The sequence below is a fragment of the Osmerus mordax genome, chromosome 16 (genome assembly GCF_038355195.1).
Source record: "Osmerus mordax isolate fOsmMor3 chromosome 16, fOsmMor3.pri, whole genome shotgun sequence".
In the NCBI taxonomy this organism is placed as follows: domain Eukaryota; kingdom Metazoa; phylum Chordata; class Actinopteri; order Osmeriformes; family Osmeridae; genus Osmerus; species Osmerus mordax.
In genome coordinates, this window is record NC_090065.1 from 16,122,332 (window position 1) to 16,148,119 (window position 25,788).

At 42.0% G+C, this 25,788-nt stretch overlaps 1 protein-coding gene across 1 annotated transcript in view; it reads left to right on the plus strand.

The window, feature by feature from the left end:
- clcn2a (chloride channel, voltage-sensitive 2a) overlaps nucleotides 1-24,546 on the plus strand; it is a 129,297-nt gene extending 104,751 nt beyond the window's left edge. The window contains exons 16-25 of the mRNA XM_067253879.1: nucleotides 4,592-4,805; nucleotides 5,001-5,134; nucleotides 6,920-7,152; nucleotides 7,313-7,421; nucleotides 7,509-7,555; nucleotides 8,874-8,942; nucleotides 9,469-9,507; nucleotides 10,053-10,157; nucleotides 23,363-23,449; nucleotides 24,028-24,546. Coding sequence (XP_067109980.1) covers nucleotides 4,592-4,805; nucleotides 5,001-5,134; nucleotides 6,920-7,152; nucleotides 7,313-7,421; nucleotides 7,509-7,555; nucleotides 8,874-8,942; nucleotides 9,469-9,507; nucleotides 10,053-10,157; nucleotides 23,363-23,449; nucleotides 24,028-24,546 — 1,556 coding nt within the window. The remainder of the gene's footprint in view (nucleotides 1-4,591; nucleotides 4,806-5,000; nucleotides 5,135-6,919; nucleotides 7,153-7,312; nucleotides 7,422-7,508; nucleotides 7,556-8,873; nucleotides 8,943-9,468; nucleotides 9,508-10,052; nucleotides 10,158-23,362; nucleotides 23,450-24,027) is intronic.
- Nucleotides 24,547-25,788: the final 1,242 nt, after the last annotated feature.

Below are 25,788 nucleotides of genomic sequence, written 5' to 3' on the forward strand. Positions count from 1 at the left end.
ATTAGGTCCATTTTTACACCGGTCTGCCAAATTTATTCGTTTTGATTCAGCTATGAGGCTGCCTCTTGCAGGGGAAATGAGAAGACATCATATTTAATTCAACACTTTACTCGTATTTTCAGTTGTAAACGAGCAGCACAAAAAAATGCTTTTAAATCTATGTAATATTTATAAATAATAAGTATGCATTTTTATATAAAATATACAGAAATATCAGTTGTAAAAATGTCATTAAAAAACGGACCCCTGTGCAACCGACCCAAGCAAGCACACCCTACAATTTCTCCAGAAATTGTATCCTCTCTAGTTATTATTGTTTCTCTTCACACCCCTAAGCCTTTGTCAATATTTGGACTACATAGACAATGTCGATGTCAAAAGTTTCGTCTTGGTAGCGTTTGAGTTGCTTGTGTTTTTGTTTAGGTTCCGTTGCACGGTTTAAATAGAAATTAAGATTTTGTGGCGAAAAGTGAAGCTAACAGTGGCTAACTTGCTAGCCACAGTCAATGACGCTACTTACGTCACTAACGTCACGAAAACTCGCGTGACTACCTCTAGCAGAACATTAGTTTAGCAGCTCGTTAACTTCTGGGAGATAGCCAAGCTAACTGCTTTACTGCAAGGCAGCTGCAGAAACGCCACAAGCAAAGAGGCCAGAGTAATAACTATTTACTAATTTTACTTTATGATATGACACACAATTGATGTGTAATGTACAATATAATACAATATGTTGTAGGATTTATTATGACATTAGATTACAAGTAAACGATTTGTGGGTGAAATTATCATTACCTGTGGTTTCAAACCAGTGTAGCTCACTGCAACGCTGTAGCCTATGCGAGACACTACAAAAACATCTACACAGCTGTTTAGGAAGTCAAACGGCGACAGAACATGTTCGGCACTCCCCTTACTTAAATCAAAAGTCTATCTAACTACTAACCTGAACTTCATTGCCACAGCCTAAACTTTGTCAATCTGTTCATGAAAATAATTAATTTCAGCCTAAACCGTACAACGGAACGTTAAATCCAATTCAACCAATGCAATCGCTACCAAGACGAACACAGCAGTAGTGTAGTACTGTACTGTAGTAGTACAATTTACCGGGGCAGCTTCTCCACACAGGGCTATATCGCATTTTGCGTTGTTACTGACAATGATTGCTACCAGTGAGCTTTGCATGAATGAGCGATTTTCCACTAAATAAATGTCAAGCTTATTTACGTTTTGGGGGGCATATTTTCAGTTAGCAGATGGTACTGTTTGAAGTGCAATTCCATCTTCTACTGCCGGTAACGTCGTAGAATAATCTTAAAAGGGGGTTCTTTAATGAATGAATGCAATATGAGTAGGCTAAATGCCTGAAAATATCACGAGAAGGGAAAAACTTAAAAGGACGTTTAAGTCATAGAGATTAGGTAAATTGTTACACCGGTCTGCCAAATGTATTCGTTTTGATTCAACTATGAGGCTGCCTCTTGCAGGGGAAACTAGAGAGGGTACAATTTCTGGGGAAATTGTAGGGTGTGCTTGCTTGCGTCGGTTGCACAGGGGTCCGTTTTTGAATGACATTTTTACAACTGATTTCTGTATATTTTATATGAAAATGCATACTTATTATTTATAAAGATTAAATAGATTTAAAAGCATTTTTTTTGCTGCTCATTTACAACTGAAAATAAGAGTGAAGTGTAGAATGACGACGTTACCCGGCAGTAGAAGATGGAATCGCGATTCAGACAGTCCCATCTGCTAACTGAAAATATGCCCCCCAAAACGTAAATAAGCTTGACATTTATTTAGTGGAAAATCGCTCATTCATAAAAAGCTCACTGGTAGCGATCATTGTCAGTAACAACGCAAAATGCGATATAGCCCTGTGTGGAGAAGCTGCCCCGGTAAATTGTACTACTACGGTACAGTACTAGACTACTGCTGTGTTCATCTTGGTAGCGATTGCGTTGGTTGAATTGGATTTAACGTTAAGCTGAAATTAATTATTTTCATGAACAGATTGACAACGTTTAGGCTGTGGCAATGAAGTTCAGGTTAGTAGTTAGATAGACTTTTGATTTAAGTAAGGGGAGTACCGAACATGTTCTGTCGCCGTTTGACTTCCTAAACAGCTGTTTAGTGTAGATGTTTTTGTACAGTAGTGTGTCTCGCGTAAGCTACAGTGTTGCAGTGAGCTACACTGGTTTGAAACCACAGGTAATGGTAATTTCACCAACAAATCGTTTTCTAATGTCAGAATAAATCCTACAACGAAAATGTATATGTGAGGAATGTTTATTTTAACGATTGAAAACAGATAACGCTACATCATAGACCACTGTAGTATGTGTTGCCAGGGCAACACAGGCTAATGTCATGATGCTAATACTTCAGTGAAATAGTAGACTACTGTTTCCGAAAGTAGATGTACTTCCTTAATAATATCAGCTTATATTGTACATTACACATCACAATTGTGTGTCATATCACAAAGTAAAATGAGTAAATAGTTATCACCCTGGCCTCTTTTCTTGTGGCGTTTCTGCAGCTGCCTTGCAGTAAAGCTATAGTTATCCTAGCTATCCCCCAAGTTAACAGATGCTAAACGAATGTTCTGGCAAAGGTAGTCACGCGTGTTTTCGTGACGTTAGTGACGCAGTGACGTTAGTAACGTCAGTGACTGTGGCTAGCAAATTAGCCACCGTTAGCTTCACTTTTTGCCACAAAAACTTAATTTAAGCTTAAACCATGCAACGGAACGTAAATAAAAATACAACCAACGCAATCGCTACCAAGACGAACCTTTTGACACCGCCGTTGTGTATGTAGTCCAAATATTGACTGATCCTTAGGGGGGCGAAAATAAATAATAATAAATAAATATATATGTGAGAGAACAAAGGTTGTGCTCTCGCCGAAGGCTTGAGCACACCCAATAAGACATCTATTACATTCTACACTTAACTCGTATTTTCAGTTTTAAATGAGCAAAAAAAAAAAAGGCTTTTAAATCTATGTAATCTTTATAAATAATAAGTATACATTTTTATATAAAATATACAGAAATATCAGTTGTAAAAATGTAATTGGGTGTGCTCACGCCTTCGGCGAGCGCAACCATTGTTCTCTCACATATATCTTATTATTATTATTATTTTCCCACCCCTAAGGATCAGTCAATATTTGGACTACATAGACAACGTCTATGGTCACGATTGCGTTGCTTCTATTGGGATTTACGTTCCGTTGCACGATTTAGGCTGAACTTACGTTTTTGTGGCAAAAAGTGCCTTGTGTCAACAAAGGGTATCAGTGCTAGCCTACGTCACAACGTCAGCACACGTTAGCAACGACGCATGGATACAACATGCATAGATGTGCTGTTGCAGGCTTCCAAGATAGCGGTGTGAGTGCACGCATGCTTTGGAGCTGTCCACCTTCTAACATGCATATTTGTGAAATATAGTTACTTAAAGTATATTATTGGAGGTATGTTAATGCAGAGTTGAGTGAATCGGGTCAACTTATTGGTAGCTTGTATTGTATAGAATTCTCGCCTCTTAACGACACACGTGGGGGAAAAGAAACTTCGGCTAACAGCATCGCAAGCTAGCGTACCACAACTACGGCAGCATGCAGGTACCGACGGAGAATCCGCTTATGAATAACCTACACGACTACTGCATGTCAGATGCACCTGTGATCTCCCTGGGGGAACCAGATCTCACCCCTCTCCCCATAACTCCTTCCTCAACTCCCTCCAAACCTCCTGCACCACAGACAATGAAGTCACAGCGCTCATTGGATCCTGACAGTGAAGGTACTGTGCAGAAAATCTCAGTTGTCTTCAACACGAGAATACACTCTCTGAAAAAAAGTGTGGAGAGAATGATTTCCAACAATACTCTGAAGATTGAGGGGCTGAAGAAGACATTGACTTTGCCTGTGCTGAGTTCTGTGAAGTGAAAGGTAGTGACACACATTGATGACCGAGTTAACGTGGCGGAGAAAAAGGAAAGTCTACTGGAACAATGAATTACTGAACTGGAAAATTATTCGCGACGGTGGAACCTGCGTCTCTACGGTATGTCTGAAAACAAAGACCAGAACGTCCGCCAAGAGGTTATACACATCTGTCAGTCCATACTGCCGGAGCACAAGGCCAAACTCGATGTTATTGACTCAGTGCACCGTCTTGGCCAACCAAAGAAAGATGCCACCAAGCGTTGAGGGATACTTCTACAGTTTGGTGCCCGTATATACCGCGACGCTGTCTTGAAAGCTGCAAGTCCACCTTCCTCCAAAACAACAAGCTACGTTTTGCCGAAGACCTGTCCCCAGCAGTCAGAGAGCGGAGGATGCAGCTGTGAACACTTGTAGCTTAAGCGCGAGAACAAGGGAAAGCTGCTTACTTCGTGGGAGGTCGAGAAATGGTGTGATAAAATGGGCTGAACGATCAAGGAGGTATCTGGTTGAAATTAAATGTGAAATCATTATTAAGTAGTTGATGAAATTGTTGAGTGGAACAGGATGGAGATTATTCACATGACATATCTATGATTAGATATTGTTTTTATCTTCTCCTCTACAGGTGCTGCGGCCCTGTCTGGGGCAGTTACACACACCGTGTCTACGGCTGTCATTGTGTTTGAACTGACCGGTCAGATCTCTCACATCCTTCCTGTGATGATCGCTGTGATCCTGGCCAATGCAGTGGCCCAGTCCCTTCAGCCCTCACTTTACGACTCTATCATCAGGATCAAAAAGCTACCCTACCTCCCTGAGTTGGGCATGGGACACCACGAGTGAGTTTGGATGGACTGATGGATGGGTGGGTTGACGGTTGGGTAGATAGACAGATTTGCATTTACCTGCACAATCTTCCTTTTCCTTTGTCGTTTGCAATTCTTTCTGCCTTCACTTCTCCTATCGCATCCCTCTCATCTCCCTTTACTTTCTTCCTTGTACCTTATTTTTTCTCCTCGCCATCTTGATATTAGGAAGTATAATATTCGTGTTGAGGACATTATGGTTCGGGATGTGCATTACATCACTCTCTCCTCCACCTACCGAGACTTGCAAGAAGTTCTGCGGACTGGACAACTCAAAACACTGGCCTTGGTTGAGTCCACAGGTGAGAGTGAGTATATGTGTGCGTGTGTATACTGTAGTTGGCTGTTTTCCCAGGGTGCATCACTCACTCCATGACATACACCTCCCTCCTCCCCTCTCTACTATAATATCTTTCACTTTCAGCTTATGTCTATGTCCAATTCCCCCTTCCTTTCTCCCCTTATACTGTTTTCTCAACATTTACATTTAGTCATTTGGCAGACGCTCTTATCCAGAGCGACTTACAGTAAATACAGGGACATTGTTGTGACTCTTGCTCTTGACGAAGGCGGTCGCATTTTTCTATCCTCCCCTCCCTGACCTTCCCTGCTTGGCTGTGTCTGTGTCTTGTCTTGTCTCAAGATACTCTCTCATCATCACTCTCCGAAACTAGAAGCATGGAATTAATTAGCTGGTCTCTCAATGCTATTGACACCATCTTCTCGAAGAGAAGGTCGGGTGCGGGGGAACCCAACTGTCCGGACGGGACGTTCGCAGCTGGCTACACGATGGACGCGTGGGAGAATTGGCGTGTCGTGTGTCTAACGGCGCTTTCCGTGGAGGACGTTGAAGACATCTTCATATTCGGAACCATGATTACAGGCTTTCTGCTGTTTGGAATAGGCGCTGGCTTTGTATATCGTAAAATCAAGGAAACGGCTGCAGCCGTCAAAAGCCCCGTTAGGCTGCCCGATATGATTGAAGCGGTGGGCAGAGTTGCTGGAGCTCAGTCTGTGAACTTACAACGCAGCATTGATTACAACAGGGATAAGTTTGCGGCTCTGCAGAGGAAGATGGAGGACTTGGAGACCTTCCTGAAGGGTGGACGCGAAAATTGAGTTGCGGCTACTCGTCAAAACAACTACCCCAATCTTATCCTCTTTCGGCCCCGTAACCAGCACAAGGCCTGGCCAAGGTCGTTGCTGGAAAACAACTCCCCTGGAGAGCGCTGAAGCGAGACTATCTTGCTCCTCCCTTCCCCCCCCCCACCGACATCTGTGGTTTGGTCTCTTCCCGGGTCATGACCAAGGATGTCTCCTGGCCAACACAATCTGCATAGGGAGAACCGGACTGATTGTGGCCTAGGTCGAGGGCGCCAACCCAGACTTACTCACACATTAACTTTCACCTACTACAGATATCACCACCCCCCCACCCCCATCCAACGCCTTCGCCTGCTTGTTTCCCCAGGGTGGCTGGCGGTTCTGTGTCCAGCGCCTACATGGCTGCAGGTCCAGATGCTGCTTGTCTACCCCCCCCCCCCCCCACACTCGTTGCAAGTATCGTGTTTTTGTAAATGTTGTTGTGCTTATGTGCTGAGGTTTTTGTCTGTTCCCACACTGTACTCCTCTAGGAGCATTGTCTGGGTGTTGCCTTTTTCTCTCCTCCTCTCTCCTCATGTTATGCTGTAACTTTCTAGTGGCGCCGAAATTGGCTGCCTAGGTAGGCTCTCCTACCGAAGTAAATTCCTTGTCTGTGCAAACTTTCATGGCGAATAAAAACCCATTCTGATTCTGATTCTCCCCGAGGCAAGTAGGGTGAAGTGCCTTGCCCAAGGACACAACGTCAGTTTGCATGACCGGGAATCGAACTGGCAACCTTCGGATTACTAGCCCACTTGCCTAACCGCTCAGCCACCTGACTCCCTCAACTCTCTCTTCCCTCCTTGTCTACCCCTTTCTTTCCCCTTCTACCCAACTCTCCTTCTTCCCTATTCTCTTACTCTACACTTTTCCCTCCACTTTCCCCTTCCTCTCTTTTTCTCGCCTCTACTCTCCCTCCCACCTTTCCTCCCTCTCTCCTCTAGACTCTATGATTTTGCTGGGTTCTATCGAGCGCTCCCAGCTCCAGTCCCTCCTCTCCCTCCAGTTGGGCCGCCAGCGGCATCTGGAGCGCCTCAGAGAGCTTTCCCAGAACAATGGCACCCATGACCACCTGCCCAGCCTGGGCACTGATACGCCCCCCAGCCCACCTTGCACCCACACCATTGACAACACCCATGCCCGCCAAGGGGTCCGCTTCCTGGTGAGCACCCAACAGGTGTGACGGGTACAGGGGTTGGATTACATAAGACCTACAGAAGACCTTCTATGGACTGTTATAGATTTACCCATAGCATATAGACTTATACATGCCATGCATGCAGATGTTCTATTAATTACTAACCTCTTGGTGGCATTGTTACGATGTTTCTATGTAGATCTCCACAGAAGAATCATCCTTCAGCCCGGCAGTCACCAACTCCCAGCTCCCTCTCAAGTCTGCACTGAAAACAGTGTCTGCCATAAGTGACACTGAGACCCCTGGCAGTAAGCATCCTCTCACATATTGGCACATTTGATGTGTGTATAAATCATATGCACACCAACACTTGACTATTTAATATTATCTCTCAGGTTCTCAGACTCTATCCTGTGTTGAAGCAGAGAAAGAGTTGCTTGAGGTGAGAGAAACTGCCTTCCACACACACACACAAATACATGCTTACATACTTACACCACCTGAGCAGAAAGGAAGTCCCAGGTCCCTGGACTTTTGGGACTCTGCTACCACTCATCCTCAGTGCTGACTACTGTATTTTACGGAAAATAAGCCGCGGCTTGTACTCGGCTTGTGCTTATATTTCGAAGCGGCTTATAGTCCGGTTTTAGAACAAAAAAGTGGCGTTGTCTCAAGATCTCTACAGACCATGCAGCTAATATAAGGCTCAACACTTGAACGGGGGCTTATTTACTTGAAAGAGGAATTATTTACTGTGTCGTCTCAGTTACACTATCAGGGCTTGGAAATACAGTGACTTGCTAAAGTAGGCAAATGGCTAGTAGAACATAACATTTCATAATCATTTCAGTTAATCAAACAGCTGCAAGACCCAGTGAAATGTTATAGGCTAGCTAGCAAAATAACGCTAGCATCGCTAACAACATTACAAATTCAACTTTGGTAGTGTAACCGAGCTCTTTATAAGTTTATTTTAGATATAATTGTATATGATAGTGTGGACAATAAGACACGGACGCAGTCTCTTTTCATAACTTGTATTTTACCACTGCCCTTCTTGACATCGCCATTCGAACAGCCCTCACTGATTTCACGTAATGCTTTCAGCATCAAGCCTACGGTAACTCCCGAGGGACAAAACATCCTTGTCCGTTGTCACATAGAAAGGTCTGCTACAGTATCCTCAGGATTTACAAGCTAGCTAAACTTATATTATATCTAAAATAATTTTGGAGACATAACAATGGATTCTGCCACTAAATGAAGTGGCTGAGTGAACTCAGACTTAATCACAGTCTCCCTGGTCACTCTCTGTTTGAGAATCTTGTCACTTTGACGTTGTGGCAGTGTCGTGGTGGCGCTTCATTATTCTCCCCTTCTACCATTTAAAAAAAGCTTTACCAGTAATTGTCAGCCTTTTCATTGCTGCAACGCAACATTGCTCTAATGATGGTAACTCATCCGTGCTCTCTCTCTCTCTCAAGCAGTAGAAAAGTCTAGCCAATATCTGGCATTGCAATAAGGTGGTTTCAAGGTTGGGCGATAGCACCCCTCTTCGACAAATATTGCAGTAAAGTTTCGCATAGCGTGTCTCCTCTCTCCCCAGCCATAACACAGGCCTGGCTTGTTTCCAGTGGGGGAAGGTTTAATGGTTATTTGGTAGTTCGTCTCCTAATAATACTTAAAGTTATGTTCAGGTTGTGTTAAGATTATGTTATGGTTGTGTTAACGTTGTGATCCCTTCTCTCCCTGGCTGTAAGAGCTCTGCTGGGCCAGTGGCTCCTGAGAGCAGGAGGCCCAAGCCAAAGCGAGTGACGATCTCCATGGCGGTAAGATTGTCTGCCGCATAGACTGTTGCTAAGTAACCGTTGCCTAGTGAACCAGCAAGCTGCAAGTGCCAGATCACATTTGTTGGGCAAGCTATCAACCAAAATATTATACAATGGCTTTCTAGTTTCCTTTGTAGAGAGAAAGATAGAAGAGATCGAGAGTGAGAGAGACGGTAAAGAAAAAGAGAGGGCAGAATTGTGCTCGCATGGCTTTGAGTGTTTCATTCTGTCAGATAGTGATCAAATATTTGATCTATATTGATCCAGTCGTCTAATCTCGTTTCTGATTATCTTTTGGGTTGGAAATGTTGTGAATGTTGTTTGAAGAACATTCAGACATGTTTTGGTTGGTGAAATATTTTCTTTTAAGTTAATGACTTGCAGACCTACTTCATGAAAATGTATTTAACACACTTTGGATTCTGGATGATTCTGAATGTGAAACCCAGTGTTGGTGTGAGAACATTTGTTTGTGTGGTTACACCAGGTGGGTTTGTGTACCAACGTAGTCTTTGTCTGTTTTTAGGACCCACCTGAAGTTGAGGATGACATGACCACAACTGAGGTGAGACGTAAACCCTACTAGGTAACTACATTGTCAGTCAATGTTATATACTTCTATATGTGTCGCTGGGTTCTGGTCAGGCATAAGAAGTCCAGTTTCAACAGGCATCTAAATCCATAAGCAGTTGCTGTTAGTTTTTAAGTTGAAGTAGTTATGTACTTAAACACTATTTTCTACAAACCATTTTGATCAAAAACTGTAGCTGCTGTACCTGTATCTGCAGGCACTCCCACTCCCAAAGGTCTCCATATTTGTGTGTGCTCCCCATAGCAGTGATATAACCATATGCCATGGCCTGTTGTTAGCCATTGCTTGAATATACTGTATAGTCTTTTCATAATACTGTATACAGGAAATACTGTTGATTATCTATTCATTTTGGTCAGAGGACAGTACCACCGACATGTACAATCTTGTCATTGCTACTAGAACTTCAACATTTAACATAACCTTGGAAAATAGAATGTTGGGTTCTGGTGGATGCAGTACACAGACTGGGTGTTGACCTCTTCCATGTGAATGGACCTTTACACTCACTCACACAGATCGCAGAGTGGGAGGAGCAACAGCTAGATGAGCCAGTCGATTTCAAAAACTGTAAGATTGACCCCGCCCCTTTTCAGCTGGTGGAGAGGACGTCTCTCCATAAGGTTGGTGTGTGCGTGTGTCTGTGTGATCAACTGTGTACACATCTATCTACCAGTTTCCTCTTACCTGGAGTGCTATTTATCAATCTAGACTTTTTTGGTGCGCCATTTTTGCCCAGTTTTGGAGATATCAGCCATAGAGACGTCTGCCTTTTTTCAAATTGAATTGAGCTAGTTGGCCCTAGGCTTTGTGGTGCTCAGAGTCCCAGAATGTTTTTTGAAAAACGTACATGGTAAGATGAAATATATATACACACACACACAGTTAGGTCCATAAGTATTTGGACATTGACACAATTTATCATTTTGGCTCTGTATACCACCACGATGGATTTGAAATGAAACAATCAAGATGTGCTTTAAGTGCAGACTTTCAGCTTTAATTTCAGGGTATTTACATCCAAATCAGGTGAACGGTGTAGGAATTACAACACATTTTATATGTGGCCCCCCCCCTTTTTAAGGGACCAAAAATAATTGGACAAACTAACATAATCATAAATCTAATTGTCACTTTTAATACTTGGTTGCAAATCCTTTGCAGTCAATGACAGCCTGAAGTCTGGAACCCATAGACATCACCAGACGCTGGGTTTCGTCCCTGGTGATGCTCTGCCAGGCCTCTACTGCAACTGTCTTCAGTTCCTGCTTGTTCTTGGGGCATTTTCCCTTCAGTTTTGTCTTTAGCAAGTGAAATGCATGCTCAATTGGATTTAGGTCAGGTGATTGACTTGGCCATTGCAGAACATTCCACTTCTTTGCCTTAAAAAACTCTTTGGTTGCTTTCGCAGTATGCTTCGGATCATTGTCCATCTGCACTGTGAAGCGCCGTCCTATGAGTTCTGAAGCATTTGGCTGAATCTGAGCAGATAATATTGCCCGAAACACTTCAGAATTCATCCTACTGCTTTTGTCAGCAGTCACATCATCGATAAATACAAGGGAACCAGTTCCATTGGCAGCCATACATGCCCACGCCATAACACTACCTCCACCATGCTTCACTGATGAGGTGGTATGCTTTGGATCATGAGCAGTTCCTTCCCTTCTCCATACTCTTCTCTTCCCATCATTCTGGTACAAGTTGATCTTGGTCTCATCTGTCCATAGGATGTTGTTCCAGAACTGTACAGGCTCTTTTAGATGTTTTTTGGCAAACTCTAATCTGGTCTTCCTGTTTTTGAGACTCACCAATGGTTTACATCTTGTGGTGAACCCTCTGTATTTACTCTGGTGAAGTCTTCTCTTAATTGTTGACTTTGACACAGATACGCCTACCTCCTGGAGAGTGTTCTTGATCTGGCCAACTGTTGTGAAGGGGTTTTTCTTCACCAGGGAAAGAATTCTTCCGTCATCCACCACAGTTGTTTTCCGTGGTCTTCCGGGTCTTTTGGTGTTGCTGAGCTCACCAGTGCGTTCTTTCTTTTTAAGAATGTACCAAACAGTTGATTTGGCCACACCTAATGTTTTTGCTATCTCTCTGATAGGTTTGTTTTGATTTTTCAGCCTAACGATGGGTTGCTTCACTGATGTGACAGCTCTTTGGACTTCACATTGAGAGTTGACAGCAACAGATTGCAAACACAAATACCATACTTGAAATGAACTCTAGACCTTTTATCTGCTCCTTGTCAATGAAATAACGAACTCCCTTTATGAGGGAATAACATACACCTGGCCATGGAACAGCTGAGCAGCCAATTGTCCAATTACTTTTGGTCCCTTAAAAAGGGGGGGGCCACATATAAAATGTATTGTAATTCCTACACCGTTCACCTGATTTGGATGTAAATACCCTGTAGCGGGGTTTGCTCGTTTAAGATTAGCAATACTTAATTTAATAATAAAGTATGTAGTTCTTGGGGGCACCACCTCTTATTGTTAAAGGGATAGAGGAAACCTTATTGAATAATATTGAAATAATAGCCTTCGTAATAATCAGTCTAATCTTAAGTAGTGAATTCTATGAAAGTAGAGCAGATCAGAGAACGTGAGTGATACGCGAGTATTATACACAATGATTTATTTAGGAGAATGTAATTATAGCTAGAGAGGGTACAATTTCTGGGGAAATTGTAGGGTGTGCTTGCTTGCGTCGGTTGCACAGGGGTCCGTTTTTGAATGACATTTTTACAACTGATTTCTGTATATTTTATATGAAAATGCATACTTATTATTTATAAAGATTAAATAGATTTAAAGGAATTTTTTTTTGCTGCTCATTTACAACTGAAAATACGAGTGAAGTGTAGAATGAAATAGATGTCTTCTCATTTCCCCTGCAAGAGGCAGCCTCATCGTTGAATCAAAACGAATAAATTTGGCAGACCGGTGTAAAAATGGACCTAATCTCTATGACTTAAACGTCATTTTAAGTTTTTCCCTTCTCGTGATATTTTCAGGCATGTAGCCTACTCATTGCATTCATTCATTAATAAAGAACCCCCTTTGAAGATTATTCTGCGACGTTACCCGGCAGTAGAAGATGGAATCGCGATTCAGACAGTCCCATCTGCTAACTGAAAATATGCCCCCCAAAACGTAAATAAGCTTGACATTTATTTAGTGGAAAATCGCTCATTCATAAAAAGCTCACTGGTAGCGATCATTGTCAGTAACAACGCAAAATGCGATATAGCCCTGTGTGGAGAAGCTGCCCCGGTAAATTGTACTACTACGGTACAGTACTAGTAGAATACTGCTGTGTTCGTCTTGGTAGCGATTGCGTTGGTTGAATTGGATTTAACGTTCCGTTGTACGGTTTAGGCTGAAATTAATTATTTTCATGAACAGATTGGCAACTTTTAGGCTGTGGCAATGAAGTTCAGCTTAGTAGTTAGATAGACTTTTGATTAAGTAAGGGGAGTGCCGAACATGTTCTGTCGCCGTTTGACTTCCTACAGCTGTGTAGATGTTTTTGTAGTGTCTCGCGTAGGCTACAGCATTGCAGTGAGCAACACTGGTTTGAAACCACAGGTAATGATAATTTCACCCACAAATCGTTTACTTGTAATGTAATGTCATAATAAATCCTACAACGAAAATGTATTTGTGAGGAATGTTTATTTTAAAGATTGAAAACAGATGAATCATAGACCACTGTAGTATGTGTTGCCCGGGCAACAGAGGCTAATGTCATGATGCTAATGCATCCGATATCTTCACTGTGTTTTCCATGAGGGCGGTTGAGTCCTCTTTGCTTTTCTGAACCCCCTGCATTTCTTCTTTTAGGTCTCCCAGTTCCGTAGCCAGTTCCTTGTTCTCCTGTTGCAGTGTCTCCTGGATTTCTAGTTCAGTTTCTTTCGCCTTGAGGGCATCCCTGAGGGTTGTTTCCTGTTCCATTAGCTGTTGTCTAGCTCTATCCAGTTCTCCAGTCAGGTCACTGGTTTCTTGTTCCATTAGCTCCCGTCGGTCTTGTTCCTTTTCTTTTTCTTTAAGGGCATCTTTGAGGGTTATTTCCTGTTCCATTAGCTGCGTTTCCTGTTCCGTTAGCTGTTTTCTAGCTCTATCTAGTTCTTTAGTCAGGTCGCTGGTTTCCTGTTCCAGCCGTCCCTGGTTTTGTCGTTCTCTTTCTTTTTCTTGTTTTGCATTTTCTTGATCTTGGAGAGCTTGCTCCCATTGTGTTTTGACATCTGCAATTGATAACCTGAGTTGTGCAGCATAGTTTAGACCGAGGCTGGATATGCATTTGATGGTTTGGTCTTTGTTCAATACTTGGCCCACATTTTGTGCGACCACTTCCAGGGTTTTCCTGTTGACCTCTTCGAAAGGTAGTCCGGTCAGAGTTTCCACATATCCTGGGTTTTCTTTCCTGGATAGGTAGACCATCAGTTTCTCAGCTTCCGTGAGGTGAGACATGTTTGGTTCGGCTACTGGAAGTTATTAACACAATGCTATTGTGATAATGTTGATAGGCACTTTAGTTTTGTAGTGGTTCTTTTTTTTTTTTTTTTTATATATATATATATATATATTTTTTTTTTTTCCTTTTTATGTTTACCAAATTAATATTAAAATTAAAAGAAGTTAATATTCAAAGATTAACAATCAAAAACTGAGATTAATATTCAGAAATTAAAATTAATATTAAAGTCACCATCCAGGATCAAAGATTCAAATAAATTATTTATTCTTTTAGGCCTATATTAAATCTTAATTTCAGTAATCTTGTTATATTATCTATAAACGATTAGAGAATTTAGATTGAGTAGCTGTTGATTTGTTTTAGCCTAAACTGGACTGAGAAAGTACAATGTATTTAAATACTATAGCACATTAAGTTAGCCGGTTTAGCTTGTAGAATCAAACAGATAATGAACTAAATTGTTGCTGCATCTATAATGTAGCTTTAAATTGGGCAAGGGTTTTACATTCACCTCGAATTGAATGCAAAACAGTGAAGCTTCTTTTCGAAAAGCTAGTTTATCAATTTAGGAATTGTTTAACAATATTGTGGCAGTACAGGCTGCGTTGTTCGGCTACTTCCAAACAAAAGTCCTTTTGGACTGATCGCAGATAGAGTGGGCAAACTAAAAATAATACACTTTACGTTTAATTATTTATTAGCGATTGTTGTTAAAGTTGGATATTGATGAGGGGTAAATAGAATTACAGTTCAGTATGGTCAACAGCGCCGATATTCTGACAACTTCCACTTTTAAGTGCGCGGAATGAAAATCAAATTACAGGTCTTTGTTGACGAAAGGTAACTATTTCCGGTTCAGCAACAATAAAGGTCCTTAAATAAGCAGCTTCTCCTGTCTCAATAATTATTTTACTGTTACTTTACTGATTCTAGAAGTTGAGTGTTTACATTAATGTTGAATTACATGCAAACAAAGTGAAGCTTTTTCCGAAAAGCTAGGTTAATCAATTTACCAATTGTTTAACAAGGTAGAAGCATATAGCTTAATGTAGAGAACTGCGTAGTCTCCTTCAAAATCAAAGTCCTTTTGGACTGATCAATGTCTGTTATGTTCCTCTAACTAGACAATGGCAACTTATCAGTTGCTTGGTTGATTTACTCAACCCAAATGGCCAACACTACTATAATACACCTTTCCGAAGCGTGTATGGTACAAGCATTGTACCATATAAGTAGTGGTTATGACTCGTTATAAGGTTCTTATGCCTTCTCTTGGAAGCGCTGCCTTGTAGATTTAACAAAATGAAATGAGACGGGTCGCAGTGTCACTGCGCACGCGCGTACCTCCGCTCAAGTCTAGCTTTTCCGAAGCTAGTTAGTTACAACACACAGCCAATTGTTCACGACAAAGCCAATTCACTCAGTACACAGCACGGTATTCAAACAGTGTTTAAACCCGTAGCTATCTGGGGGAATAGTTAAATACAACGGAACGTTAATTTAACCAATAGGGTGGGAGGGTGGGTTTCAGACGGAAAATGTATCTCCGTTATAGATCGCTCATTTCAATCTGTTTCAAAGCCTCGCACGGGGCTCCAATATGTAGCGGGGTTTGCTCGTTTAAGATTAGCAATACTTAATTTAATAATAAAGTATGTAGTTCTTGGGGGCACCACCTCTTATTGTTAAAGGGATAGAGGAAACCTTATTGAATAATATTGAAATAATAGCCTTCGTAATAATCAGTCTAATCTTAAGTAGTGAATTCTATGAAAGTAGAGCAGATCAGAGAACGTGAGTGATACGCGAGTATTATACACAATGATTTATTTAGGAATCATTATTAATTATAATGAACAAATACCAGATAAGTTATGGGTTAGTCAGAGTAGTACAGTGGCTGGATGCAAATGAGGGCGAGCAACACAATGGCTGTGTAGAGCGCGTGTGAAGGGGGGAGGGAGAGAGAGAGGGACAGGTAGGCCTTTGGGGTAACAATGGACGAGCAAGGGTAACTGACTTAACAAGGGTTAAGTTAACTCATTTGTAAAATACAATCAAACATCAACAATTTAATCACAACATGCCAATATGTCACAAGTAAGAAATATTGCAAATCGTAGTTACTTTTGTCGGTTTGAAGAAGGAGTCAAAGGTTCGTTATGTCCAACGAATAGAAAGCGGAATCTCTCGTCAAAGTTCCGGGCGCTCAGTGAATGTGCCAATCGAGAGGAATAGGTTAAAGAGTGACGCGTTCACCTCAGTTTAATCCTACGAACAAGCGAGGGTGATTGTACGTTTGGGGGTTTTATACTCCAAAGAACAAGGGGGGGGGTCCCCGTGAAGGTGACCTCTTTCATTGGTCAGTTTCCCCCCACCTGGGCATCGTCCTGAGATCTGCCTAGGTGTGAAGTAGATGTACCTTTTGAGTTCCGTTATTTCAACTGTCCATGGAATGCTTAAACTTCAGAATATAACAATACAACATTCATAAATGGTTTTGTTAGTATGGTATAATCATTTTGATATCAAGATTGGCTGACTTAACTATACTTGAAGGGAAGTTATAATCAAACCTCAATTAAACAATGTTCTAAGTAAATGAGAAAAACACACATTATAACACATCAACTACTGTCATTGAAATAGTGTCCATGAGCCATGTAGTCCTTGAGAATATGTTTGTAAATCCACATAAGAAAGTTCTTCCTTATAAATCCTTTGTCTGATACTGTGGGCCGTGTGGCCTCTGTTTCTGACCCCATGCTGGGCCAGAAGCTTTGAAGCTTCTCCTCTGGGAGAAGGCCAAAGGGGAAAGACCCTCTCCTTGTCGGGGGTAGGAGAAGGTGTGATGGTACCATGCTTTGTCTGTGGACTGTGCTACAACCCTGAAATTAAAGCTGAAAGTCTGCACTTAAAGCACATCTTGATTGTTTCATTTCAAATCCATTGTGGTGGTATACAGAGCCAAAATTATGAAAATTGTGTCAATGTCCAAATACTTATGGACCTAACTGTGTGTGTGTATATATATATATATATATATATATATATGTGTGTGTGTGTGTATTTTTGCGTGTACTGTCCCTTTAACCTGTCACATGATGGATGACAACAATCAATCAATATATCGCTATTGCTCTATGGGTCAATATCACCAAACGGTGCCTTTGGTGTCCTCATCAGAATCACTCAATCAGCATGAAAATGTAGCAGACTAATGAAATTCTGAGGTATTATTATAAATGACCAAACATTTACACACATAAGTACAATAATTAGCCTCTTGAAATGTTTCCTTCATTTTATACAGTTTTTTTTCATTGGATGTACGTGATTTTGGCATGTCCCACTCACTGCTCTGCTAACTACAGTATGTGTAATAAGTGTTTAAATGAGACTAAATTTAAAAAAAAATTATATAGTTGTATTGTCCACAACAGGTTACTTGATAAAATGAGTCATTTTGATCATGTATATTCTATTTTCATAATCATATTGAACATTTTGCGTGTGTCCCTGAAATTGCTGTCCACCCTGTCATTATGGGGTAAATGCCCCTTTAAGAAACCAACTGATGTACTCAGTGACATCACTACCATAATTTTGTCTTTCTTCAATCAAGGCTGAAACAGTGGCTTGTTGCAGAGTAAGTATTTACACTTATATTTCTTAATTTTCATCATATTATGTGTGTAGTCGGATGTTGTCAAGCTTAACATGTCTACTCTGTCATAGTGAAATATCAATTAATATAAAAACTTTTAAGAAATTCAAAATATATTTGTTAAACAGTAAACTGTTACCTTGCTAACTGAATCATGTTGCTAACTGAAGGTCCACCATGTGCTCATTAAATGCTAACATTAGCCAAAAATGTCCACCCTGTCAGTGTCCACCCGGTCAGAAAGCCTTCCATGACAGGGTGGACATGGTTCGTGACAGGAAGGACATGCAAATAGTTTATGCCACATGCTGATAAATGTGGGTAATAGCTGTTGTAATATGTATATTACAACCCTTTAACAGCACATAAAGTGTGTAGGGAACATTTTGAATTGTCTTTTAGAAAGAAATGAGCTCAGGAGCTGAGATAGCAAGGAGATATCGGGAACGTCGTGATGCTGACCCGGACAGAAGAAGAATTTACCTTGAGAAAGAGAGGGACAAATGGAATAGAGACAGAGAGACTGGAAAGAAGAAGGGTGTCAGTGAGCTCAGTGAGAGAGAGAAGCGGGCAAAAAGAAAGCCAGAGGCCAAAAGTCAAGCGAGAGCCAGAAACGGGGCCAGTGCTTTGCTACAGTCAGAGACACCACCCAACTCCCCTGCAGCTCCTGAAACTCCTGAAAATTAGCCTCAGCCAGGGCACTCCAGGTTAGATCATTTGAAGTTTAGCTGATGCGTTATTAGAAAGTTTAGATTTATTTGAAGGACATTTATCAACTGTTTATGTCCCCATAAAATAACATATTGATAACTAATTCGTTAAAATCCTTACAAATATTTTGTTTCAGGCAATGGCATCAAGGGGAAAGCATTCGAAGGAGTTCGAAGACAAAACTGAGAAAACAGATAGAAATATTGGAGGCACAGCTCGCAAAAGAGAACCAAAACCGGGAAATATAAGAAGGGGTTCCATAGGACCAAGAAAGAAAGTGCGTCCAAATCACCACGTTCAAAAGTCAATTCTTTGTTGGGACGTCAAAAAGTGAATTCACCCATCAAAAGAGCTCTTCTTTTTCATACATCCCTGATTGAAGACATTAGAAATAAATATAAAAATGCTTAAACAAACAGGGAGAAGCAGTTGATAGCAAACGTACTCAGTGGAAACATTCTAAAGAAATACAAGCTCCAAAAGCATGCCCAGACTGCTTTTGGCTACTCTAAGAAGAGAGCAAAGTATTCTGTGGATCTTTCCTACCGTGGGAGGAGGTGCGTCAGTCAAAATGAGATCAAGAAGAACGTCACATCGTTTTTTCTTCGAGATGATGTTAGTCGAATGACAACTGCCCGCAAACAGACGGTCACACGGCTGAAGAAAAAGATGCAGAAGAGGTTGCTTACCGATACAATGAAAAACTTGCATCGGAGGTTTCTCTCTGAGCACATTGGCCATGTGTCATACACCTCCTTTTGCCGTCTCAGACCCTTTTGGGTGGTAACCCCCTCTTCCTCTGACCGTGACACATGTCTCTGCAAAAAACATGAGAACTTGCAATTCATGGCCAATGCCTTGCAGAGCCAAGGGTTTCTGTCCTCAAGAAACATTGAGGAAATGTCTGAAGCAACCATGTGCGACCCGAAATCCAAGGTCTGTGCTTACGGTGAGTGCAGTGAATGCCTCCTAACTTGTCACCCAATGCTGAAAACTCCTGGGGAAGAGAACATTTGTTTATCTCAGTGGATGACAGAGAAGATCACGAAGGATGAGAAGGTGTCAACAATTACAGTGAAAAGGGAGACGACAACAACGGAGCATGACCTTAACAAAGATTTCCAGGAGAGGCTTCTCCATTTTAGGCGCCATGTCTTCAACATTAAATGGCAGTTTAATGCCTACAGGGAGCTCAGGAGGAGCCTGAAGCACAACGAGTCCCTCTTGCATATAGATTTCAGCGAAAATTACACATGCAAGTACGGCGAAGAAATACAATCTGTGCATTTTGGAGGCTCACACCAGCAGGCCAGTTTGCACACTGGAGTGCTCTACACCGCTGGTGAACAAGCGCCTTCTGCTCCATATCACCCTCCAGAAGACACGATCCTGTGGCCATCTGGGCCCACCTTGATCCAGTTCTGAAGGTAGTGAGAGAATGACACCCTCAAGTCAGCAAGCATCATTTTTTCAGCGACGGTCCTGCAACGCAGTATCGACAGAAGGGAAATTTCTTCTACCTCTCAACGGAACCCTACAAGTATGGCTTCAAAGAAATAACGTGGAATTTCTTTGAGGCTAGTCATGGGAAGGGGGCACCAGACGGCGTGGGTGGGGCCCTCAAGAGGTCAGCATACCGGATTGTGGCCCATGACAAGCTAAAAAGCCTGGACACATCTGTAGAGCTGTTCTTCGTCCAAGAGAGGGATATTGAATCAAAGACTGAGGTAAAAGCTATAGGTCCCTGTCCCCCCTCTCCCATCCAGATTACAGACAAACTTTGTCAAATCTGATCCTTTCATGTCTTAAGGTTAAGTAAAGTGTATTAATGTTTGATTCCCCCCCCCCCCCCCTCCCCCACTATAAGTACCTGCAATAGCTGCCGTAAAAGGCACTATGAGAATCCACCAAGCTATCAGTCTGACACCCGGCCAGATGAAATACAGAGACATTTCATGTCTGTGTAAAAGGGAGGAAGGTGTTTTAGACTGCCTTCAAGAGGTCACTCTAGCGGATGTTCCTGTTTCATCTGATGAGTCCCCAGCATGTGGAAAGACATATAGCTCTAGGAGACCAGAAATGATTGAGGTAAAGCACATTGGACAGTGGTGCGTTGTTAATTACGACAATGAAGCATACCCAGGTGTCATCATGGATGCAGAAGGGCACAGTGTGCAAGTTAAGTGTATGCACCGCAATGGCATTAACAAGTTCCATTGGCCAAGTCTCCGGGAGGATATCTGTTGGTACCATGACTGGCAGATACTTTGCCTAATATCAGAACCACAGGCTCTGAACAAGCGCTCTGTACAGATTGAAGCGTCTGACTGGAAGTATGTGGAACAGCAACTGCAGAATTGAGCCATGTCTCTGCAGAAAGTGATCTCTCTGTAACATGCCATTTTCAATGTTTTAATGTTCAACCGTTCTCCACTTTTTTCTTCTTGTTCTACTGTTGAATATTTGACTTTCACTGTGCAAAATGATGTACAGAGTTTAACACTAGAAAGCCACATTATTGGCTCAAATTAAGGAATCTTTATTCAGTGGCCGCATGCAGGTAGAGTGGATCAAAACCAGTCTGTCCAACTGGTTTTTTTACATCACGTATTGCATTTATGAGGCCAATTTAATGGCATTTCACAACATGTCCACCCTGTCATGCCCAAGGTCCACCCTGTCATGTCATTGTCCACCCTGTCATTTTCATGTTTTATGAAAATAAACAAATTATTTTCACAAGTTAGCAAAGCCTTTTGTGTGATTCCTTTATAAACAAATGAGGGCCAATTAGTATTGTTTGAAAGTTTGACCAGATATCTTTGTTATTAGATTTTATTTAGAAAAGAAAGTGCAACTCTTGCAGATTTTATAGAGAAACAAATGGTTTGCCATAATTTCATTATTAACCAAATACTTTTTCCATTAACTAAAATATACTGTTGAGAAAGGGACTAAATATCTTTCTGCAAATGTACATTTTATAATCACTGTAATTACAATGTATTTACTCTACTTTGAATTTGTCCATGACAGGGTGGACATATTTTGCCATTTGCATGTACATTGTCTGTTTGCAGTTAATTTATAAAGTGTTGGAGCTTGACCAACATGCATTTCTAACAGCATAACATCTATTTAATAAAATGAATATGAAGTTCAATGGAAAATCTCCACTTTTTGGGGGGAAATGTGAAAGTCTCAAAGGCACCTTATGGTGATATTGACCCCTATGCTAGTGTCCTATTTAGAAAGGAGTTGTTCTGTCCCTGTGAAGCTTGATAATTGATATATCCCGTGTTATCTCACCCCTCTTACTTTTAGAATCAGAATGGGTTTTTATTCACCATGAAAGTTTGCACAGACAAGGAATTTACTTTGGCCGAAAGATACCGAGGCAGCCATTATCGGCACCATAGATATATATAAAGACTAGATGTCTTACGGTGGAGTCTAGAACGTCCGCACATGGCGTCCATCTTGCTACAGTCAACTCGCTCACCCATAACATCGTACACGTAGCATCAACGCAATGTTATGGGTTAGCGAGTTGACTGTAGCAAGATGGCCGCCATGTGCGGACGTTCGACTCCGTTGTCCGGCAACGCGGACGAGACATCTACCCTTTATATATATCTATGATCGACACCCCCTTGAAAATTTCAGCAGAAACATTGAGGAGAGGAGAGAAAAAGTCAACCCCCAGACTATGCTCCTAGAGGAGTACAGTGTGGGAACAGGAAAAAACACCTCAGCACATAGGCACATACATTGTACAACATTACAGAACTCATGACATGCAAAGGGGGTGGGAATCCAGCGCAAACAAGCAGCATCTGGACTAGGGATGGGGATCGTTAATTTTTATCGATATCGATACCATTTTCTAGACTGCTTAACGATCCAAGTCTTTATCGATACCACTATCGATACTTTTCTGGGGTGAGCTTGAGCTAACCACCATCTAAATGAATGAAATGGCAAACGTTAAAAATATAGCAGCACCCACACAACCCACGCCACACTTTATGTAAACAAGATTACAGAACAACATTTATAACAATAACTTAAGTAAAACAGATGTCAAATAGAACAAGGGGAATGTGTTGCTCTCAGGAGGAGTCTGGATAAAAGGAGCACATATTGGCACAATATGTGCCAATATTTGCTCGACATTGACAATCCGTCATTGTTCAAGACTTTATGAAAAGTTTAACACGTTTCAACAAAATACACCTGATATAGCAGTCACCGCAATCCACAGGTGTCTGTGGGAGGGGGGAAGGGAAAGACTACAAGAGAGTCTCACTGCAGCGCTCTCCAGGGGAGTTGTTGTTCCAGCAACAGCCTTGGCCAAGGCCTGTGCTGGTTACGGGGCCGAAAGCAGATAAGATTTGGGTTGTTGTTTGGTCGAGTAGCCGCATTCAATTTCCACGTCTACACATTATGGTCTCCAAATCAGTCCACTTTCCTTTGCAGAGCCGCTAACTTCTCCATGATGTTATCCATATTGCGTTGTAAAGTCACAGTCTGAGCGCCAACAGCTCTGCCCATCGCATCAATCATGTCGGGCAGCCTTAGGGGGCTTTTGACAGCTGTAGCCGTTTCATCAATTTTCCGATATACCAGGGCAGCGCCCAATCCAATCAGCAGAAAGCCTGTAATCATGGTTCCGAATAGGTAGATGTCTTCCACGTCCTCCACGAAAAGCACCGCTATACATACGACACGCCACTTCTCCCACACGTCCATAGAGTAGCCAGCTGCGAACGTCCCGTCAGGACAGTTAGGTTCCCCCGAACCCAAGCTTCTCTTCGAGAAGATGGTGTCAATTGCGTTGAGAGACCAGCTAATCAAAAGAAAGAGTCACAGTCACAAAGTCACAAATCCTGTGATTTGTGCTCCTCATTCTATCCTCAACTCTCGAATACTCTCAATCTGTTTATTCCTTTGCTTTCTTCCTAGACTCACACCATCTTCTCTCTCCTGGGTCTGGACCATGCCTATGTAACCAGTACCGGACGCCTTGTGGGAGTGGTTTCCCTTAAAGAGGTGTGGGCTCAACACACATTTACATACACACACACACAGAAAATACATATTCATGTGTACAATATATGCATTTAGGGTACATAACAAGCTTAGCAGCTTTGCAGCAAGAGGAAGTGCATGTCCTTCTTCTTGATAGATTAGTTTCATAAATGTAATTTAGAACTATTCTGACAGATAAACTAAAATAAGATGTAGATTATAGCAACAAAAACTGTGAATGCAGTTGGGCGCACTGATTGTTTTAATATTAGTTGTAATCATTATAGATGCCCTCAGTACAATGGATCAACATTTATGAAGCCAACCAAGCAATCACCTGTGCTTTCAGCACAGGTGATTGCTGATTCATTTCCCATGGTAACAGTTGTTCATTACAGGTCCTGAAAAAAAGATAATCGTGTTTGCACTCCCTTTCTGTTTTGTCAAATGCAGTGTGGGGTTAATCACTCCCCTCTCTCACACTCACAACCACACTTTTCTCCAATGCCTACTTTCTGTCTAACTTTATTCTCCATTTTCCATCTTCTCTCTCCCCATCATCCACCTATTCCCTCTCTTTCTCTTTCCCCTTCCTCCAGTTGCGTAAAGCCATTGAGGGTTCAGTAACAGTGACTGGAGTGAAAGTGCGCCCCCCTCTGGCCAGTTTCCGTGACAGTGGGACCAGCACTAGTGTCTCTGAGGTGACAGAACTTCACAAGCTATGGAACCGCCACCGGGGGCTCTCGTTGCCACGGGAACATACACCGCCTGACATGGAGAGCCAACCTGAGATCGCTTATGAAGAGTGTCCAGTCAACTTTAAGGACCAATCTGATCTGAGGTTTGAAAACACTGGTGATATCACAGACCCAACATCTGACATGGTCCTCCAGGGTAGCCCCTCCCTCACAGAGGACCAGTCAGAATGTACTTTTGAGTGCAGCCTCTCCCACACTGATGAGTCTGAACTGGCCTGTGACTATGAGCCCACCCACAAGCTCACTGAACCTGACCAACCAGAGCCACAAAAAGAAGCTGGAACTCCCCCTGAGAGCAAGGATCAAATGGACCAATCAGCTCTCCAGTGTGAGAAAAGTTCCCCCCATATTGAGGATTAATTGCAATGAGATCAATAATGACAGCAAAGGGATCCATAGGAGAAGCTACATGATTGTAGATAAAGTTCATATATCCTTAAAGGTCACTTTCACCTCAGACTTTCAGTCTTTATATGTGTATCCATAATGTTGTGTGTGTACTGTGTCTTTGAGAAAAAGTGTAAGAGAGTGGATGTGACATCTTGCTTTGTAAGAAAAGCCTATGTGTTTGAGTGTGCGTGAGAGAGAGAGGGAGACTCAGTGCCACCTTTCCCATGCATCCATCTGGTCCTGACACTTAATCTCAGTTTGGTTCCTAAAGCCTTAAACAAGAGAAGAGAAAAAGTGAAGAGGGAGGTTAAAAGAGAGATAGAACAAACAAACTAATCAAGGCAGCTGATTATAGTCTTACCCCTGGGACACACTGGCTGCGAAGCACCCGGAAGCGTCACGATCGGCTACGACTGGCGCAAGGCTGTTCACACCAGATGTTAGTGATGGAGTCAGGTGGTTGAGCGGTTAGGGAATCGGGCTGGTAATCTGAAGGTTGCCAGTTCGATTCCCGGTAGTGCAAATGACGTTGTGTCCTTGGCAAGGCACTTCACCCTACTTGCCTCGGCGGAATGTCCTGTAAGTCCCTCTGGATAAGAGCGTCTGCTAAATGTAAATGTAAAAATGTAGTGATGGGCATTCCGTCTCTTTTTCGTGAGCCGGCTCGTTTGACTCCCAAACGGGTCTTTAAAAAATAAATGTTTTGACTGACTTTAACTTTGATAGGTCTGAAAACAATTGTAAATATAGCTGCAAGGCTGCAATTGCGGATTCCTCCAAACATTGCGAACCATTGAAAAATTTATATTCTTCACAAATTGTCACTGTATAGAAAAATCCATGCTGCAGACTTACCAATGGGATACCAAATCTGAAATGCAATACCATCAAGATCCACAAGGGCCTTTGCTTCAAGCCAAGGAATGAGTGGGGGCTTGGTCAGCCCACGATCTCCTGAAATGTTGTGTGTGCGTCTCGCCAAGCTCGCACGTGTGTCAAGGGACTCTGGCCCCTTGTGTGTGTGAGAATTTGGAGCATGCGCGGTGAGGAGCAGAGAGACTAGCTGCATGCTTGGCAGAATTAACTAAGCATGCATATTTGAAATATTCACAATAAATCTACTTTTGATCTTACATTAAACTTTTTCTCAGATTTGTGTACTAAACATTCTCAAGAGTCTTCATATGAACTTGTGATTGAATCAGAGTATCA